This window comes from Mustela putorius, unplaced genomic scaffold (genome assembly GCF_011764305.1).
Source record: "Mustela putorius furo isolate JIRA1106 unplaced genomic scaffold, ASM1176430v1.1 tig00000145_pilon_pilon_pilon, whole genome shotgun sequence".
Lineage (NCBI taxonomy): Eukaryota > Metazoa > Chordata > Mammalia > Carnivora > Mustelidae > Mustela > Mustela putorius.
In genome coordinates, this window is record NW_025421294.1 from 5,784,077 (window position 1) to 5,804,901 (window position 20,825).

General features: G+C 40.4%; 1 protein-coding gene across 1 annotated transcript; it reads right to left on the reverse strand.

Annotated features, from left to right (window-relative positions):
* Nucleotides 1–1,284: 1,284 nt before the first annotated feature.
* On the reverse strand, nucleotides 1,285–19,894 carry SHISAL2B (shisa like 2B). The gene is made up of 3 exons (XM_004764557.3): nucleotides 19,393–19,894; nucleotides 15,062–15,219; nucleotides 1,285–1,582 (listed from the first exon to the last, which is right to left on the reverse strand). The coding sequence occupies exons 1-3, from the start codon at nucleotides 19,581–19,583 to the stop codon at nucleotides 1,446–1,448; spliced, it is 486 nt and encodes a 161-aa protein (XP_004764614.1). The 5' UTR covers nucleotides 19,584–19,894; the 3' UTR covers nucleotides 1,285–1,445.
* Nucleotides 19,895–20,825: the final 931 nt, after the last annotated feature.

Consider the following 20,825-nt stretch of genomic DNA (forward strand, 5'->3'; position numbering starts at 1 on the left):
TTTTGCTGGCCTTGACCCCATTTGCCTGCTTCCTATGTCATCTATGGCACCTGCACTTGCCCTTGAAGAGCAAAGGTTGAATTATACCAGCGCCTTAACTTTCTCATCCCAGGTTTTTGCCTGAGGCAACATCTGGTTAATAGTGTAATTTTGAATATCTGTGTATCAGGACAGCCAGTGTGAAATCCAGCCCAGGCAGTGGATGTTGCAGTAATGATCTGGAGCTATACTCTCAATATAGCCACACATGGCTATTTGAATTTAGATGAATTGAATAAATATAAATGTCTTCTTCAGTTGCATGAGCCACATTGAAGTGCCCAGTTGCCACATGTGGCTAGTGGCTACCATGGACAGTGCAGATACAGAAAGAACATTTCCGTCACCACAGAAACTTGTGCACAGTGCTAGTAGAGAATATACCCCCAGTTCTTGGTCAAAATTTTGACAGCCTAATGGTAGAAAGTTTTGAAACCTGAGCTTTGCCTGCCAAGAGCAATAGGGCATTCCTTTTTCCCCCCACCCAGACAAGAGAAGCCATATTTGACTCATTTTGAAAGGCTACTCTTTCAATTACAGTAATGTTACACAACACAGTGGATGTGTTGGGCAGAGCCAGCTTTTAAAAGTAATCCTTTTTTCCTAGTAAATTCCTTTAGAAAACAAGGTCTGTGTTCTTATAATAGAAATCATACTTAGGAATAAAAATCTTCTAAGACGATTACAATGTGCAGAAACCATAGTTTTGTTTCTAGATGTCTTACAATATTAATGCAATAGCCTTAGGTGGAAATAGAGAATTTATTTTTAAAAAGCTTTCATTTTAGGAGTTCCGTAGGAATTTTATCAGTGAAGGATTTTTGTTATGGTTATCCTTGGTATGCAGAAAATATTTATTATGCAGATTATTCATTGTTACGTATTTTGTTATTGAACATTAGGTTGTATAAACACAGTACATTCATTTTGTACCCAGCAAGCCCTGAAAAAAAGGTAGTGGTTTATCTCTAAGAGGCTTAACAGGCCACCTTTGTTTTATAAGACCACCGCACCCTGAGATTTACCTGTTCAGAATCTTCTCATAAAAAGATCTGCCTCTGAGTATCAAAAGAATTGTGAAATGTTGGTAATGTGACAAATCTTTCATTTTCCCACACTGGCATAGTTTCGCTCATCTGTGTTATTGATACGTTCTTTAATTTCTCCTGAAGTATTAGCATAATTTCATGTAATACAGAAACATCTTAATTAGCAAATAAAAGTAAACTGCACATGATCAGAAACCTTAGTGGGTTTTTAATAAATTAATTGAATAATCAAAAATGCAGCTGGGTCTTGCTTTGTAAATGGTGAATTTTTGAATACTACAATTACACTGTATTTGAAATGGCATTCTTTCTTTGCATTGCTCCATCTCTCCAGTGAGCTTTTGCAACACGGGGTTTTTAATAATACACGGTTTTGATTTGTGTCGTATCCATTTTTGGATCTTGAATTACATCATCAGTTTCATAGGACGTTTCAATTGTTGAATTTGATGCTGCATTTGAATTGGGGGCTTTGGTTTTCCTGCTTGGGTTCCCTGCAAAATACAAAACAAAATGAAATAATTATCTGGAACTATGACATAAAATTTGGCTTTATGTGTGCTTAAAAAATACATTTGGAGCCATATTGAAAATATGTCTTGAAAATGCTATGTGGATGAGTGAGAGTTGAATCATTTCAAGGTTGTTTTGAGCATTTCCTTCTGAAAGTCAAATTAGAGAAACACTTAGTAACAGAAGTAAGAATTTCATTTCCATGCTTACCCTTTTGTCTTCCGTGCCTCCATGGAGGAGATTACACATTTGGGAAGAAGGCAACAATTTCTGGGTTACTTAGTAAAAGTATGACTATCCCTATGCATAAAAATGAACAAAATTATACTAAAGCTTATCTTAATAATTTGCAGCCCTCTTAAGGCTTTACGATCATAATCCGTTTAGATGTAATGTTTAAAACCACATTTGTGCCACAATTGCATTCACTCATTCCACGTAAATATGGGTCCAAAATGCACAAGGGTAGAGGAATATGGACCTTGGCTCATCACAAAAAACTAAAGCTTAAAGCAAAGAAATGGATCATTCTTCAAGAATGAGTGTTAGAAAAGTTAAGAGGGTGCCTGGGTGGGCAGTCAAGCATCCCACTCTTGATTTCGGCTCAGGTCATGATCGTGACATTGAGGCCCCCACATCGGGCTCCACACTCAGCGTGGAGTCTGCATGAGAGGCTCTAAATTAGTCAGTCAATCAATCTTTAACAAAAAGAAAAGGAATTTTATCATTTAGTTTGCCAATATATATAAAACATATACAAATACATACAAATTTAAATAATGTATAAATATGTAGAAGCAGTAGATAAATCTCACTGTCGCTACAGCTCCCCTGGTGCTGAATCCCTAGCCCACTTCATAGTCTGCATGCTGTCTGCATTTTCTTTCCTTGGCTTCCAGGATACCACCCTTTTTTTTTTTTTAAGATTTTATTTATTTATTTGACAGAGAGAGATCCCAAGTGGGCAGAGAGGCAGGCAGAGAGAGAGGAGGAAGCAAGCTCCCTGCTGAGCAGAGAGCCCAATGTGGGACTCGATCCCAGGACCCTGAGATCATGACCTGAGCCGAAGGCAGCGGCTTAACCCACTGAGCCACCCAGGCGCCCTGATACCACCCTTTCTTGACTCACCTCCTGTCTCCTTTGCTCCTTCTCGGTCTCCTCTGTCCTTTTTTTTCTCCCAGCCTCTTAGATTTAGGAGACCCTCAGGTCTCAGCCCTTTGGTTCCTACCACCCTCTTCCTCCCTAATTAGTCTCCTTTAGAAAAATCCTCTCTGAACCTGCCTCAGAGGAAGCAGGACCCACTGGCCAAGAGGTTCCACTATTAGAAACAGGTGCTTCCTCTACCCTTTGCTATTTGCATAAGTCGATTCTCGTCTTTCAGTGTGTTCATGCTGCCTGGCTTTGCCCATTTATAAGTAATGTACAGACTGCTTCCCAGGCCCCATCAGAATACCCCCACTGTGGGTTGGTGTCAGAATTCAGCACTCAGAGGGCAATATTATTTATAAGGTATAAAGAATGATGTCTCACTCCAGCTCCTAGATCATGCCCACAGAACTGAAATGTGGGTGGTATTGTTCTCTGAGCTCATCTTAAAATACTGTAAGTTTAAAGTAAAGGGCCTAGATGGCTTTATTTTATAACTCTTGAACCTCTGTGGTAGTTGAAAGAAAGAAAAGAAAAAAGAGAAAGAAAGAAAGAAAATGTTCTCCTCAACATTCAATCACAGTGTTTCAACCATATAATTTGATTTTTAAAAGTTAATTTGTTATAGGCACAACATTTTCTAGCCTGTCAAGTAGCTCAATGACCAGTCAGCAATAATTCTGCTAAATGGAGTAACTGGAAAAGCTGGCATGAAAATCTAATAAACTGATACATTTGACTTGACTTACTTGCAGAATGGAGTTTTAAAAAAAAGAAGAGGAAAATTTAGCTACAAAGCACTTAAGTAATGGAACTTATTCTCTGTGGGGACCACTGATTCTGTTTTCCTCATGTAACATGAGAAAAACAACATTTTTATAGGTTAATTTTTGACTGGCGTAGCATTGTTTGTCCTCTTCAGTATTCTAGCAGGTAAAGATCAAGGATATAAGATGTAAATTAGTTGCAGATTATCTGGGTTACTTTTGCATCTTGCATAAGCATTTCTTTAAACATCTAAAATTTACATTTTTATTGGAGTTCCTGAAAGTCTGAACTGAATGTTGGTTAATTCCAGTCCTTCATGTTTCCTAAGCTTTCATATACTTAGAATCGTAAGATACTTCAGTAAGACTTTCAAACACTTTTCATGGTGTTTTTATCTACCTTGTCACATACAATTTTTGTTTTCGTCTTTTTTTTTTAAATGAGAAACAAATTCAGGAGCTTATTTCCTAACGTAGGGGTTCTCTCTAAGTCATCTCCATTCTAACCGCTTTAGTTTCCATTATGTATTTTCTGGCAGCAACTGAAAAAGTTTCTCTAACCTGTCTACTACTGTCTACTACTGCTCTCTGAGATTTAAAGGCTTGAAAACATATTCCAGTATTGGGGCGGCCTAGGTGGCCCAGTGGGTTAAATCCTCTGCCTTCAGCTCGGGTCATGATCCCACATTGGGCTCTCTGCTCAGCAGGGAGCCTGCTTCCTCTTCTCTCTCTGCCTGCCTCTGCCTACTTGTGATCTCTGTCTGTGAAATAAATAAATAAAATCTTAAAAAAAAAAAAAGAAAAAGAAAACATATTCCAATATTACAGGTTTTTCTTCATCTAGGACTTACAAAGACACCCATTCTCCAACTCCTTATTCCCCTGGCTACCAGATCGTTCTAATTGGTGTAGATACAAATTTGTTTCTTAGATTGGCTTTTTTTATTATTATTTTTATTAACATATAATGTATTATTAGCCCCAGGGGTACAGGTCTGTGAATCACCAGGTTTACACACTTCACAGCACTCACCATAGCACATACCCTCCCCAATGTCCATAATCCCACCACCCAATCCCATCTTGTTTCATTTTTTCCTTCCCTACACCCCACTTTGCCTTTCATATTCCTCACATAAGGGAGATCATATGATAATTGTCTTTCTCTGATTGACTTATTTCGCTGAGCATCATACCCTCTAGCTCCATCCACATCGTTGCAAATGGCGAGATTTCATTTCTTTTGATGGCTGCATAGTATTCCGTTCTGTATATATACCACATCTTCTTTCTCTATTCATCTGCTGATGGATATCTATGTTCTTAGATTGGCTTCTTAAGGTAAGGCAGTCCCCCTAATAGAATCAGTTTGCTTTGCCAACAAGAAAAGATTTGTTATAAACACCATACCAATGTCATTTGAAGCAGGAATTTTGATTACCAAGTTAACACCCCTAGTGTTGACTTTCTTCTCAAAACTTAACAACAACAACAACAAAACCCAAAGGTGCTTTCAGTGTACATCTTTCCAGTAAGTTGGATAACTGGATGTAGAGAAAAACAACTGCAGAGAGTAGCTACAGTGATATAGAGTCCAGCTAATCGCATCCCTTTGGAATAACTTTATAAAAGACAAAAGAAAAAGTCTGAGCAACTTCACTTTTTCCTAGTTTTGCTTTGATAAATAGAAGTTAATTTCTTAACCAACAGGGATAAAATTAGCAGCCTATTTTTCTGTCCCAGGACTACAACATGGGTTAGATTTTAAATAAGAAATCTATAATTCCATTGAGCTCCCAAGGGATTTGTTACACATAAAAGGGTTTCCTTATATTTAATTCCTCCTTTTCCTTACTGAATGCAGAGTACAAAGCTCCAACATTACTGGTCTTTTCTGGGTTTGATATCAGTTGTTCTTTCTGCTGCTCATTCTTTTCTTTTTTTTCTTTTTTTTTTTTTTTTTTTTTTTTTTTTTTTTTTTTTCTTTTTTTTTTTTTTTTTTTTTTTTTTTGGTGTCTGGTCATTAAAGGGAAATCTCAACCTTCCTTTAATCCTATACCTCTCACTGGCATTTACACTAAAGCTTTGGCCTTTGCCAGAATTCAAATCCAATTCATCAAACAATCTTTGCACGTATCCTCATCATGAAATGCACCAATATATTTTTTCTGATCATGGTTAAGTTTTGCATTCATTTTCAGAACCAGTCCTCAGAAATCCATTTATCTTAAAACACTTCTATGAACTCTGCCCTTGCCTGCCATTTCAAAATATCAAAAGAATGCTGGAGACCCCTGTAGGTCTTTGTCTCTTTGAGTATCAGGCCAGAACTGTAATTAGGCATTTCTGCCATTATCTGCCTCCATCCCCCTAGCTTCTGTGTAAAATTCTCAGTCCTACCACAGCTTCTAATTCCTAATTAGCTGGCTCACTTTACTCCTGGGTGGAAAATCTACACAATCTGCTCATCCCATAGTTCTGACTAGTGAAAACAAGCCACCTTAAAAATCTGTACCCTAAGTGGTTTTGATCCGCAAGAGGATATTTTTCCCTTCGAATTTACTATGAAGCGTGGGGCTGGATACCAAGTTAATGGTGAAGTGGGCAAAACTTTCCTGGTGACCTGCTGATGTATTGTGCTTTACCGTGTGCACGACCCTGCCTTCTTAAGAATATATAAGTATCTCAGGGCACCCGGGTGGCTCAGTTGGTTGAGTGACTGCCTTTGGCTCAGGTCATGATCCCCACGTCCTGGGACTGAGTCCTGCATCAGGCTCCCTGCTCAGTGGGGAGCCTGCTTCTCCCTCTCCCTCTGCCACTCCCCCTGTTTGTGCTTTCTCTCTCCCTCTGTCAAATAAATAAAACCTTAAAAAAATATATATATATATATATATATATGTATATGTATATGTATATGTATCTCAAATAAATGTAGTTAAAAATTCACCGTAAAAGCTACAGTCTTAGACTTGCCCTTTGGCTTTATCCATCCATCAATGAGCAAAGGCAGTTCTATCCAGAAATATTTTTCCTATCCTATTTTTTTCCACCACAGGCCTTTTTTCCCTTTTTCTTTTCTGCATTATTAAATTTTTCCAACCACCGGCGACTAACATAACTCACAAATAACTCAGCTCATATTTAAAATCCTCTAAATGAATTTCACAAGAGACTAGCTTCTATTTTGGTCATTGGTTCCAACATCAGCCAAGACTGCCTAACCCCTAGCTTTGACGAAGACCGACAAATACTGAATGTGGTAATAGCTCTGCTGAGCAGTTTGATTTTCTACATCTAGGAACAAAAGCAGTCATAGGAAATTACGAACTCATTACTGTAAGTAGAAAGTTGCCTTTAGGAGGCACAGAACCTTTTCTATTGTTGAGTTCAAATTACCCCATCTTCTATTGAGATCTCAGTGAGTTCTTAAAGGCTTTGTGGGGGCGTCTTGGTGGTTCACATAGTTAGTGATTGCCTTCAGCTCCATTGCCCAGTGGTGGGCTCCCCACTCAATGGGGTTTTAAGTCTTTCTGAAACAAATAATGGTATTACAAAATAATTTGGCAGACTAATTAATAAGAGTTTTGAGCGGAGTTTTGTTGGATGGGTGTTAAGGCTACAAAGTTGTCTATACATTTAGTGCAAAACCCATCAAAATACCACTTGATTTTTAAAAATTTGACAACATGACTCAAAAATTCATTTGGAAACCTGAACATTACAAGAGTCGCCAAGAAACTTTGATAAAGAAGCATAATGGGAGGGAGGAGAAAGTCTTGCCTGGTCAGATATTAAAATTATACCACTAGAATAATTTTTAAAGTATATTTTCAGCTTAAGAATAAATAGATTGATAAATTCACAGAGCAGAAGGTCTAAAAACAGATCACAGTATATATAACAATTCAGTTTACGACATATTAAATTGGCAAGAGAAAGATGGATTATCCAATAGATATTTGGACAGTGGTCTCATTTGCAAAATAAAATGCAAATCCCTACCTCATACTTTAGACCAAAACTAAAATTTCCACATTATAAAAATTTAAACATAGAAATGCATAAATATATTAGAAGAAAATATGGGTGAATATCTTTGTATTTTATAGTGAGGTGAGAACTTTCTTTTTTTTTTCAGACTTTTAAAAATTTTATTTATTTTATTTTATTTATTTATTTATTTCAAATAATCTCTACACCCAACATGGGACTTGAAACCATAACTCCAAGGTTAAGAAATCACATGCTCTACCAACTGAGCCAGCCAGGCGCCCCCAAAGGTGAGAATTTTCTAAGTATGAAACTAAAGGGAGAAAATACAAAAGAGAAACTTCTTTAAATGAAAAATTGGCACAAACTAAAATACAAGGAAAACAAGTGTGAAAACTTTTTAATATATGTGGAAAAGAGTTGCTGTGTGTAAAATTCTTTTAAAGCAGCGAAAAATGTACATCCCCACAGAAAAACATGTAGGAGATATGAACAACAGTATGCCACAAAAGAAATGACGGGGCACCTGGCTGACTCCACTGGAAAAACATGCAACTCTTAATCTCAGCATCAAGAGTTCAAACTCCACGTTGGGTGGAGAGATTACTCAGAAATGGTTTTAAAAAGAAGAAATAATGACTTAACCATTAAAATGTCCACTCCCACCTGGCGATTCACAGACCTGTTCCCCTGGGACTAATAATACATTATATGTTAATAAAAAATTTTTTAAAAATTTTAAAAAGTCTACTCCCACTCTTAATTTGAGATAAAAACACTATTATTTTTCTTTCAAGGAAATTAGTAAAACATAAATCTTTTGAAATAATAGTACACATGAAATAGTACTTTTCTGGAGAGCAGTCAGCAGCTTGTATCCACAGCCTTTAATATGTGCCTGTCCTTTGGTCAACAAGTCTATTCTCAGGGATTTATGCTAAGAAAATACTTAGTTTGTGCAATGTATGTGTGTAATGAAAAAAAAATATATGAGCTTGTTCAAAGTCAATAGTAAAAGATGATATACTTGGATTTTGGTTTTTAAATCCTGTTCCCAACTAAAATGAACCTGGCTTTTTAGATAAATGTCAGATTCCAGGGCTGGAACAGGGGACATACAGGCTGCCTGGAACATTTTGTGACACAGCATTTTGTGACAGAAAGCCAAAAAGTTCTCAAAAAATTATGGACACATTTCAGAAGGACAAAGGACCCAATTTAAAGGGGCTCCCCCAGGCCAAATCTGAGACAATGTAAGGATCAGAATAAATAATGACAGTCATAGAATATTTTAAAACAAAGCATCTGAGTCTGTACTGATCTGAAAAAAATAAATGAATCGGTCAATAAAGAGGGAGAAGGGAAAGCTCTTCCTTATAGTAGAATAACAAACAATCAACATCAAAGGAATATGGGGCTTGGAAAGTCGCCATTTTAGAACTATTATAATAATAGTTTTAAAATTGTTTTGAAATTTTGAATGAAAAAACTCAATCAAGAGCCATCAATGAGTGGATGAAAGTTTGAGGAGGAACAGCATATTTTCAGTGTCAAAGTACCTCTTTACAGATTACTTAGGAATTAATAGGAGAAAATAGTGACTTTACAATGTGTTAATCCAGCAAATACAACCTTAACCAACGAATCAAAGTTCACATCACCCTAATGGGACAAACCAGTATTATGTGCTTCCTGATGGGATGCCCTGAGACTATGACTTCTGTGGTATTCTTGTTGAAACATATTATCTCTCTCCAATCATGAGAAAGTATCAGACAAATTGAAAGACACTTTACAGGATAACTGGCTTCTGCTTTTCAAAAATGTCAAGATCATGAAAGACAAAGAAAGCCTGAGAATTAAAGGAAGCTAAAGAAATACGACAACGAATTCCAAGACTAGATCCTAGATGAGAAAAACATTGCTATTAAGGATACTGGCAAAATTTTAATATGAATTGCAGATCAGATAATATTATTGTTTCAGTGTTACATGTCCTGACTTTGATAAACATACTGTAACTATGCAAGGAAAAAAAAATCCTGTTCTTAGGAAACACTGACTGAAATATTTATGTTTAAAAGGCATGATATCTGCAAATTATTTTCAAATGATTTAGACAATATGCCTTGAGAGAAATCAATGGTAAAGAAGATGAGGCAAAATGTAACAATGAAGTAAATCTGGGGTGCCTGGGTGGCTCAGTCGGTTAAAGCCTTTGCCTTCAGCTCAGGTCATGATTCCGGAGTCCTGGGATCGAGCCCCAGATCAGGCTCTCTGTTCAGCGGGGAGCCTGCTTCCCATCTCTCTCTCTCTCTCTCTCTCTCTCTCTGCCTGCCGCTCTGCCTACTTGTGATCTCTGTCTGTCAAATAAATAAATAAAATATTTAAAAAAAACAAAAAACAAAAAACAATGAAGTAAATCTGAGGAGACATATACAACCTTCTATACTATTCTTGCAACTTTTCTGGAAATGTAAAATTATATTGAAATAAAAGAATAAGAAACCTACAGCACTCCATCAGGATATTAAAGTGGAACTAGTCTATGGCAAAGGCATTTATTTATTGGCAAATAAAGATGCTGATACTGTTCAGTGAAAAAAAAAAGCATAAGACTCACCCCCTCCCCCACTTTGTTGTAGACCTGCATACCACAAATCCATGGAAGAAATCGACGTGGTGTTAACAACCCTCATCCCTGTTTGGTGGGGCCACGGAATACACTGTTTGTTTGTTTCTCTATATTTTCTAATTTTCCATCATTAAAAGTGAGTTGAAAGAGAGGTTTTTCTTTCCAGGTGTCTCTTCCAAGAAGAAAAAAATACCGCAGACCATTTGGAGCCAGTCCGAGTCATGTTTTGTTCATGGGCAGAAGAAACAATTGTGTGATCTTCAGATGTGGTTTCTCAGTACGCCACGTGTAATTTATGTTTTTCTCCCATACAGCTGCACCTTTGTGAGCATTTGCTTACCTGTTTTCATTTGTATCGTCTGCCTTTACAAAAGAGCCCACCAGATACAGGGGCTTGAAGTTGTCTGTTATCTCTGCGCAACTGTATTCTTTTATTTGGTGCCAAGCAGCTCTACTAATGCCTGCTCTTTTAATTTCCACCTAGAACCCTGCTTCCAGCAGCCCCTCTCCTCAGGCCTCCAGCCCCCCCACCCCGTACCCCCAGAGTGTCAGTGGGTACTCAGAACCACGGGCTGGATGTGCTTGATTTTCCCGGAGCACCAATTTTCTTCAGATATGAGAAGGAGAAGATGTTATTAGACTCAAATAAGCCATTAAATTCAGCCAAATTGAAAAAATGATGTAAATTTTAAAAATAAGATGGGGAAAAAAATAAAACAAAATAGGAACTTGAAATAACTTAAAGCTCAGAGGTCTCAGGCAAGCCTTTCCAGTGTAGCCCCTGGAATTCTGGAGGTACAAGTTCCTTTCTCATCCACCTTTTAGGATTTTCCTGGGGAAAAGCTTGAGAAGCAGGGATCTAGGACGTTCACCCCCTCAAACTGCTTCTTTGTTAGCCATTCATTCTTACACATCTTACGAAATGAGTCCTCCCCCTCAAGAGTGTCTACTCGAGAAGAGGCCCTGCACACAGCCGTCTTCTTGGAGCCATACAACTGACAAGCAAGGGGATCCTTTAAACACTGGCATTGGAAACATGTGTAACAAAAGACAAAAAAAGGGAAGAAAAGAACAATGGGACACAGTTTAAAGGCAATCAGTGACAGTTCCTGTGCACAAAGTGAGCCCTGGAGGTAGCCCAGTGAAACTCTGCAGTCCCTCCCACTGGCCTGCTGTTTTCAGGATCAATTCAAAACCTATAAAGGCTTAAATTGTATACATTAAAAAGAAGCGGTCTCCTGGGTGGCTCAGTCAGTTAAAGCATCTGCCTTTGTCTTAGGTCGTGATCTCAGGGTCCTGGGATCGAGCCCTGCCTTGTACTCCATCCCCAGTGGGGAGTCTGCTTGCCCCTCATGCTCTCACTCTCTCTCATAAATAAATGTTAAAAAAAAAAAAAAAGACCAATAGACTAAAGATACACAAAGGGAAAACCTTGGCAAAACCACCCAAGATTAGACTATTTTAGACTTAGATGGTTATCATTTATAGAAACAGGAAAGGTTAGTGTCCTGCGTCAGTTTTAGAATATGCACAGAAACATTTTTCCCTTCTGGCCATCCAAATTGCCTGTAATGAAAACAGTCTCAATTGTAAAAATTAATGTAAAATAATGGGAGGTTGACTCTTAAGAATGAATCATTTTGAAAGAAGATGAAATCAGTTTCCTCTGATGTTATGTTTACCTACTTGGTTCTTCTGCAGACATTTATTATCCTTGACCTTGAAGGCATTCCTTAAGTGGAAGAAAGACTTCTTGCTTTTAATAGTTAGAGCACTGGAACCTGTTCCCAGGTGGGAGAGTCACTGGAGCAGAGCGTCTCACAGTTCACAATCCACCACAGCATTTTCACTTGAACGGGTCACTTTCAAATAGAAACCACCCTCTCTCCCTATTTCAGTGACATTTTGATTACCTATTTTGTTTTGGGCACTCCACCATATCTGATTTGGTTAAAATCAACCCAGAGGACCAGAATCACCTCATTGGAAAGCAGCAGTAAGGCAGTGATCATCTGAAATCCTACCTTGTCAATAGCAAGCACTCAGGAAAGGTGTCTTGAGTTTTGCTGGCCTCATAAACACAATGTTTTTGAGAGGAGACATTTCCATGCAAGAAAGGAGCTGCTTCTAATGACATCAGAAGCGCATTAATGGATCTCCTTAGCTAAGCAGCAGTAAGGCTACAATACTTGAATCAACAAGCCAACTAATTCTGTTGCTAGGTCTCAGAGCCAACATGAAATAACATTTAGGGGCCGTCCCTGAGATCAACCAGGAAAAACAACCAACTTCTGTTTAGCACAATGCATGGCATAGAGGAGACATTTAATGACTGTATGATGCCTCTAGAGGGGACAGGAAAGATGTTCCTGTGATCATGTACTGTAAAGGTGTAGTACCACTCATTCAGTTCATTCAGCAAACCCTGTCACATGTTCTAGGCCATAGGGATACAGTAGTGAGGAAACAAGTGAAAATTAGTACTTTGCGGGAACTTACTCTCCAGTTGGAGTGGAGAAAAGTTACACAATAGATAACTAAAATATATAGTATATTAGTCCCAAATGCTTAGGAGAAAAATAAAACAGGAAGGGTATATGAAATGTTGGAGGGGAGTTAAAAAAAAAAGCCAGATATGGTGACCAGGGACGAACTCCCTAGGAAGGTGACTTTCAGTAAAGATGTAAAGAAAGCGAAAGTCATATGGGTATCTGAGGGAAAAGCCTTCTGGACCATGGTGACGGCACATGCAAAGGCCCTGAGGCAGAGGAGTTTCAAGGAAGAGCAAGAGAGACTACTGTGTCTGTGCACAGAAGAGGAGAGAAATGTGGGTGGAGACAGCAGACCACAGAAGCCATGGTAGGTCCCAGTTAAGACTTCTGTATCTAACAGGAGAGATGGGAAGGGATTAGAGTTTTTAAGCAGAGGAATGACAATACCTGATTTAGCTTGTAATAGGCACACTTTGGCTGTTTTGTGGAGAGCAGACAGCAGGAGAGCAAGGGCTTACTTAGCTGGGAAGAGAAGCAATTTGTTCTAAAATGCAGAGTCTGGAGTTTGCAGTTTTAACGAACTTCCTAGGTGATTCTTATGTATAGGAAAATTTAAAAACAAAAATTGATTTTATGCACTGGGGAGGGTATATGCTATAGTAAGTGCTGTGAACTCTGTAAGACTGATAAATAACAGACCTGTACCACTGAAACAAACAATATATTATACGCTAATAAAAAATTAAAATTAAATAAGAATTTAAAAAAAAAAGAATTTTTTAAAAATTTCAAAAATTGATTTTATGATCTAATGATTTGGTAGTCACTAAACCACTGCTTCATTTTGCCTGTGGAGAAATAGGATCTTAGCCATTGGACTAAATTCAACTAACATTCTGTTGATTCAGCCTCACAGTTCCAAACGATGCTTCAGAAAAGAACTGCCAAGGGACCTTGGCCTCTTGCTCTGTGACACAAGACGCCCTCTGAGAGATACCTGCTCTACAGAAAAAGAAAGCAGAGCTAATGTGATCATTCAGTGAAAGTGTATTTGATAAGGTCACAGAGCATGTACTCCAGAAATATAAGTTTCAGGGTTCAGGCGAAAGACAGCATCCAAGCAAGTGATTTTCCAAAAATTTTTTAAAGTAAACTTTTTCATTTTCTTTTATTTTTTTTAAATATATTCTTCTTCTTCTTTTTTTTTTTTAAGATTTTATTTATTTAGGGGCGCCTGGGTGGCTCAGTGGGTTAAAGCCTCTGCCTTCGGCTCAGGTCATGATCCCAGTGTCCTGGGATCGAGCCCCGCATCAGGCTCTCTGCTCAGCGGGGAGTCTGCTTCCTCCTCTCTGCCTGCCTCTAAAAAGATTTTATTTATTTATTTGACAGACAGAGATCACAAGTAGGCAGAGAAGCAGGCAGAAAGAGAGGGGGAAGCAGGCTCCCCGCTGAGCAATGCGATGGGGGGCTCCATCCCAGGACTCTGGGATCATGACCTGAGCTGAAGGCAGAGGCTTTAACCCACTGAGCCACCCAGGCGCCCCTTCATTTTCTTTTTGAACAGAAGTTAGTGAGCACGTGTCTCTTATTCTAAATATATACATGTACATGGTACCTGTATGTAGTCTGTTTATAGATTCTAAATTTTTATTAAAAATGCTCTCTATATCTTGAAATTTATGACTACTGCTTTTTACATATACTAACAGAAATTTATATTCACAAAAATTGTGACCATTCTTTCTGACTGACTTTCATAATGCTAACCATTAGCGTTTGTGTGGCACCTTGTAACTGAGATGATGATACCCAGTCCCACAAACTATACAAAAACATTTCTTTCTACTTTATAGTCACTCTGCGTGCCTCTGCGCATGCGCACAGCCTACCTAGTTCGTAATCTGTTCAAGAACAAAGACGGTCTTCTATTTACCTTTCCTGTTTTTCTATTCCTTCTGTATGCCTCTGAAATATTTTAGGCGCCTCCTCTGAGTTCTGCAGCCCTCAGGCATGCAGGTGAACACCCAGTTGACCACTGACTGACCCATCTAGAGCAAGGCAACCCCGAGAATTAATTATCAGATATTCCACTCCTCTATGTATTCGACTTCTTTGGCTCTACCACAAACAACTCCAAGAGGCTAAAACCTTTATAACTAAGAGCCTTAAATACAGTAGAGTGGATTTATTGGATCCATGGGTGGTTTTTCATGAGAACATTTACATCCTGCCCCTCTTCTGTCCTTTGGCCCAATTTCTCAAAAGTCTTTCACCATGAAGCCTAATTTCCTGTGAATTTCTATAAAGGCATATAATGAGTTGAATTTTTAAAAAACATTCATTGTTCACAGGGTGGTGGGTTACCCAGGGATGGGCGATTCTCTTGAATAGAGTGCAGGAAGTTGGCTGCAGATAATAGACACAGATTACCTTCTTGAGTGGAAGAAGCCTCGAGGTGCTGAAGTTTAAGGCCAGTGTCTAATCTTTGAGGCTTTGTCGACAGAAATAAGTAGCAAAGGACACAGACGCTGACGACAAAGGCAAGTAGAACAAGGGCAGCAGTTCCCAGTCCAACCAGGGCACCAATGCTGAAGAAACAGGAAGAACATTCTTACTGTCACACAAAATGGTTTACACATACACTAAAGAGAAGGTCTGAAGATTGTTCATCCTCGCTTCAGTCATTCCTCACCAAACTCTATTTTAGTATAAACAGTATCTGATGGAAATCTACAGGTCAACGTTTGCTTTCCTCAAATTCTTCTATTTTCTCTACACATTTATATATTAACATTAGTATGGAAAACCATGTGAACTCATGGCAGGTGAAAGGTCACATCATTCTCTCAGGCGAGTCTAAAAATATTTGAGTCAAAGAAACCTCTGTTAGTATATTTTAGAAGGAAAAATTGTGTTCACCCACAAAAGATGAAAAAAAAAATAATGACCAGTGCAAAAGTAGTGAAGCGAATTTTTACCAGAAATGGAGAACTTTTCTTTTGGAGACATGTGTGGAAGATAGCACTTACTAATATCCAAAACCACAACTCTTACAACAAAGAAGAAAGGAAAGCAATGTTTATAGAATTTATATAACACGCAGGTGTAGCCTGAGTTTTTCCTTTCTAAAAGAGCATAACACCAATGGCTTCTGGCACTAAAGAAGAAACCCTTGTGTTTTTCTCAAAAAAAAAAAAAAGTATATCTGATATTTTCTCTGCATTCACTTTGTAATAATTCCTTCTGATACAGTTATCTATAAGACTAATCATTTGAGAAATAACACAGTGTTCATAAGCCTGTGAATTTCATATTTTTAAATGGGAAAAGGAGCTTGGGAAAAAGTTATCTTGAAAGACTAAGAAGGAAACATATGTACTTTACTTTCTCGAATCCAGAGTATGTGTGGGTATGTAAATACATATAAAGAGATTTTAAGCTGCTCAAGAACACATACTTCTGTTGACTTTCCTATAGTGCTGGGCATACATATTAAAATCTCTGAATACGGCACTTAGTTTATAGTAAACAGAAGTAAATGATAGTAAATAGAGGGGTGCCTGGCTGGCTGAGTTGGTTAAGCAGCCAACTCTTTTGATTTCTGCTCAGATCACAAGCTAAGGGTGGTGAGATGGAGCCCGTAGACAGGCTCAGGCTGGGTGAGAAGCCTGCTTGAGGTTCTCTCTTTCCCTCCCTGCCAACTCTTAAAAAAAAAAAAAGTATATTATAGTATAATCATCACTGAAAAGTAATCAACATTGAAATTGTCATAAAAATAATGACCTTTTTCTTCATCATTGTCCTGGCCTGCCTGCAGGCTTCTGCTATTTCCTAGAGATTAGGGCTCCGACAAGTCTGACAAGTACTAAAGGGAAGGAGGGGAGAACTTGACTAGGGAGGCTAGAGCTCTGGGAAAAAGGGAGAACAGAATTAAAAGTGAGGTGCTCAAGCTCATCCCTTTTATCCTTGATTTAGGAGATAAGGACCCCCACCATTTAGAGATTGCTTCCTTGGACACAGACTTGGAGTCAGACCTCCAAAGATACTTGTGCTTGGTCTCTTAATGTCAGCCCAGTCCCCCGAGGCCTGCACACAGTGAGGACTGGGTAATTCTGTGGCTAGAGTCAGTATATGTTTTGCATTTAAATTGGAGTTTGCCCTCACTTCTGGGCTCTCTTCCAAGAGCGAGAATCCCTGGCTTTGGTAACTTGTCTTTCATGTTTGTTGACACCAAAGCTAACTTTTATAGGTTCTATGCATCAGGGAGGGTTAAGACTAGGCGCAGACACAGGGGAACATAATCCACTTCATTAACATTATCTGCTGTACTAGACAACTAGGCTGCCACACATCTAGAAAGATTCTTGAAATGAGATCCATTTATTTAAAAAATGCTCAAAGTAAAAAAGTAATTAAGTCAAGTAATCAGTAAGATTGTCAACCTAATTAAATTCCACATGTGTATTGTGAGCTTTTAATGTACACAATTTAAAAACCCATCATGTGATTTGTAGGAGAAACAAAGCATGCTCTTTCTGCTTTCTGTTATAATGAAAGAAGGTTCTTCATAATCTTGACAGACAGCTTGTGTTACAGTTCCATTTTATAGAAGCGTTGCTTCCTGCATACAAAACTATGCTTAAAGACAAAACTCTAGGAATCTCCTAAAACAGTCATTTTCACAACTACTTACTGAACTCATGTGTTGCCCTGTGCAACAGGCATTATTTTCCTAGGTCCTGAAGCAGGTTATGAAAGGAAGCCCTCAGAGGTTAGGGATTTGGAAGAGAGAAAAAGACTGTGGTGGGCCCGCCACAAGAAAGAGAGCCTTATCCTTTCCTCACAGCACCATGATGGTAGTCTGCTTTCCAGTCCCTGGGGATGGGGGATCTGAGGCTGCAATCTTGTTCATGTCACAGTTCTCCTTCCTAGCACCTTGGCTTACTCCCTAGGGGTACCTGTGCTCTGCTTTTCTCCAGCAGCTGCAGAATCTCAGAACGAATGCTAGTGAATTTGAGAATATTTTGCTCAGTTGAACTATCTTAAATTTGGGCGGAGAGCAAAGAATATGAGGGAAATGAAGCACTGAATTTTTGCCTCCCCTTTGTGTTCTCAATGCTCAGTAACTAATATTCCCAGGTTTAACATTACCAATGATGCTCTCAGTTGAAATGATTTTTGTAGGTCCTAGGAACCGAGCCATACTGTCCATTGTGTCCATGCTGAATGAAGACCCCAGCGAGCTATTCATTCTTTGTGCCCTCATAAACCTATGCTCTGCTGCCTATCACTTTGGAACTATTCAAGGATCCGAGAATTCCAGGCACTTTTCCAAAGGAGTTTGACTTAAGAGTTGCCAGCCTCTGTCCAAGGTGCTGCCGTCATTATTAACACCTCGAAAGACTCAGAGCTGGGTTACTATGCTATTTTCCAACAGGCCAGATAATATGCCATTGCAATACTGATTATTTCTCCGAATGAGAGGAATAAGCTGCCATTATTTTCCATGATTATGCCCCACTCTGGCACAACACAATGTTAGCCGAACTTACTGGTTATGTGGCACTCTGAGGTTTTTTTGTTGTTGGTTTTTTTTTTTTTTTTTTTTTGACGCTAGCAATACATCTTGAAAAAATAATTTACTGCCTCAAGAAATAGCATTTAAAGTCACTTGCTGTGGACTGGACATGTGTGACAAATTCTGGATCATGCTAGAGGATTAGAGAAATAACACCCTTCTGCTTGCCAGCAGTCTCTCTCTCGTCATGCATAAGCTAATAGGTGTGTGAGAAACAACGGAAGGTGGATTTGGAATTCTTTCACATTCATTCTCCAGGCAAAAATCAAAGAATCAAGTTCAAAGGTTGTAATCTTTTGGCGGGGGGGGGGAGCATTTCACAGTGAAAATATCTGCATAAACACTAGGTGGAATGTGTAAATTCCCATCATAATAAAAAAAAGCAAGAAAGACTCCACCTTAGAAAGTCTCTTGTCTTTCCCGTAATGGCCGAGTGGCCAAGGTGTTGAGAAAGGGCTGTCCCGAAAAACGTTCTACAGAGTATGTGTTATAGAGAGTAAAATCTTTCCTGCCTGTGGGTCTCCATTTCGGTTCTGGGTCAGTGTCAGATCATCTAAAAAGCGCAAACTGTCAAGTCCTGTCGCACACACAGACGCGCGCGCGCGCACACACACACACACCCTCTCTCTGAGGGTGATTCCTTCTCCCCCTCAGAGAGACTTTAAACACTCTGGTCCTTGGTTAATACATTAAAATGAGTCCCAAAGTCGCCCCCTTTCTATTCAAAGCACCAAAAGCCCAAACAAATAAAAAAGAGAATGAAAACCTCTTCAAGTTATCTGCGCGTCTTCTCTCTGCGGGCTGAGCCTCCTGCCTGGAACTGGTCCCCGGCGGGCGCGGCGGGGCGGCGGAACCGGCACTGCGTGCGCCCTGGACGCGCAACCCGCGCTCCTCCGGCGCCAGCCCGCGCTCCTCCCCGCCAGCCCCGGGAGCCACGGCCCAATCACACTTCTGGCGGCCACAGCCTGACGCTCGCGGGACCCGGGCAGCACCGAACCCGTCCCGGGGCGGGGAGTGGGGGAGCTCTGAGCCGGGCGCGCTTTCTCTGCGGGTCCCTCACCCGCCCGCGGAGCCTCCATGTCTTTCCGGAGGGCCCCGACCCGAGCAGGTAACCCTGCCACTCCCGGGGTGGCCCCGCTCGTCGCCTCCCCAGAGCCCGCCGTCAGCCCGCCGCCCTGCCCACCTGAGGCTCCACATATAGCTGTGTTTGTAGGGGAAGTAGCTGCCCGGCTCGCTGCAGCAGTACTTGAGGTCGGCGAAGCCGCAGCAGTAGAGCAGGGCGGCCCCCTCGCCGCTCCGCGGGCACTCGAAGGGCTCCACGAAGCTGTGGTTGAGGCTGTAGTAGCCCGAGCACACCCGGGTCGCCTCGGTCATCGCGGGCGGCTGCGGACAGGGGCACAAGAGCCCCGGGACCTGCCCTCGGACCGCACGCGTCCCACACCGCCCGCGCACCCCTGCGAGCCGGGGTCGGTCGGACAGCCTGGGCGTTCAGCCTTCGCGCGCCTCCTCTGCGCTCTCTCCTCCCCCTGTCCACACGGGGTCTGCTTTACTCGCGCTTCTCCCTCTCCTTACTGAGTGGCCTTTTTTCCTGCCGGTCTTCGACCCTGTATCTCTTCTTCCCCTCCCTCCGTGGGCTTTCTTCACGCTCCCTCGATTCCCCTCCACCTCTCCTCACTTCATCGGCAGCCTGGGGAGCTCAGCTGGTCCCACTGCACGCCAGAAAGCGATTTCACCGGAAGAGTGAAGGTGTCGTATATGTTCGCTGAAGTTGCCGTTCTGCCTGCCGGGGACGGGGCAGGTGGGGGCCAGGCAAAGACAGTGTGGGGCCCGGGGAGCCTTCTCCCACAGGGGGGCCACCGAACCCCTCCAACCCCTGTGTTGGGGCTGTGTACTGGGCAGAGCCAAAGACAGAACTACCAGGGAGGGGGTGGGTGGTGGGAGTACACGTGAAACGTTAAAATCTGCCAGTGAAAGAAAGAAAAGAAAAGAAAAGAAGAGAAAAGAAAGAAAAGAAAAGAAAGAAAGAAAATCAAAGACAGTAACAAGGTTTCTCACCAAAAAGCTAGCCACGCATTCCGTGTAATATGAAATGGCCTGCAAAGGGAAGGACAGACCAGGGGTTCAAGAAAAGAAAGCCAGGGCTTTCTGCAGAGACGGGTAGAAAGAGAAGGAGGCAAAGGAGATAGGGAAAGAACTGCATCCGTACTGAAGAGCGACAGAAATGTCTCTTGTGTGGTACTCTCATTTAAGGATGCATTTGTTTGCAAAGTCTTTTAAAATAGCAATAGTAATGGATGCCATTGAAGTAAACCAAAGAACATCTGGGAGTGTAAAGAAGAAAATAATAATAGCCATAAGGTGGGAGGAAGACTGACATTCATAGAATGGTAAGATAGATAAAACGGTGTTCCTTCCTCTTTTTTTTTCTTTTTTTCTTTTCTTTTCTTTTTTTTCCTGTATCTTTCCTTTTAGCCAGAGAGTTGGTTGGATGTTGTGATTCTGAATTTTACCTTGTTGGGTGCTGGGTGTTTCTGTATTCCCAGCATCATTCTGGAATGTGGTTAAGTCACTTGGACACAGTTGGAGTCTTTTGAGTTTGCTTTTAACCTTTGTTGG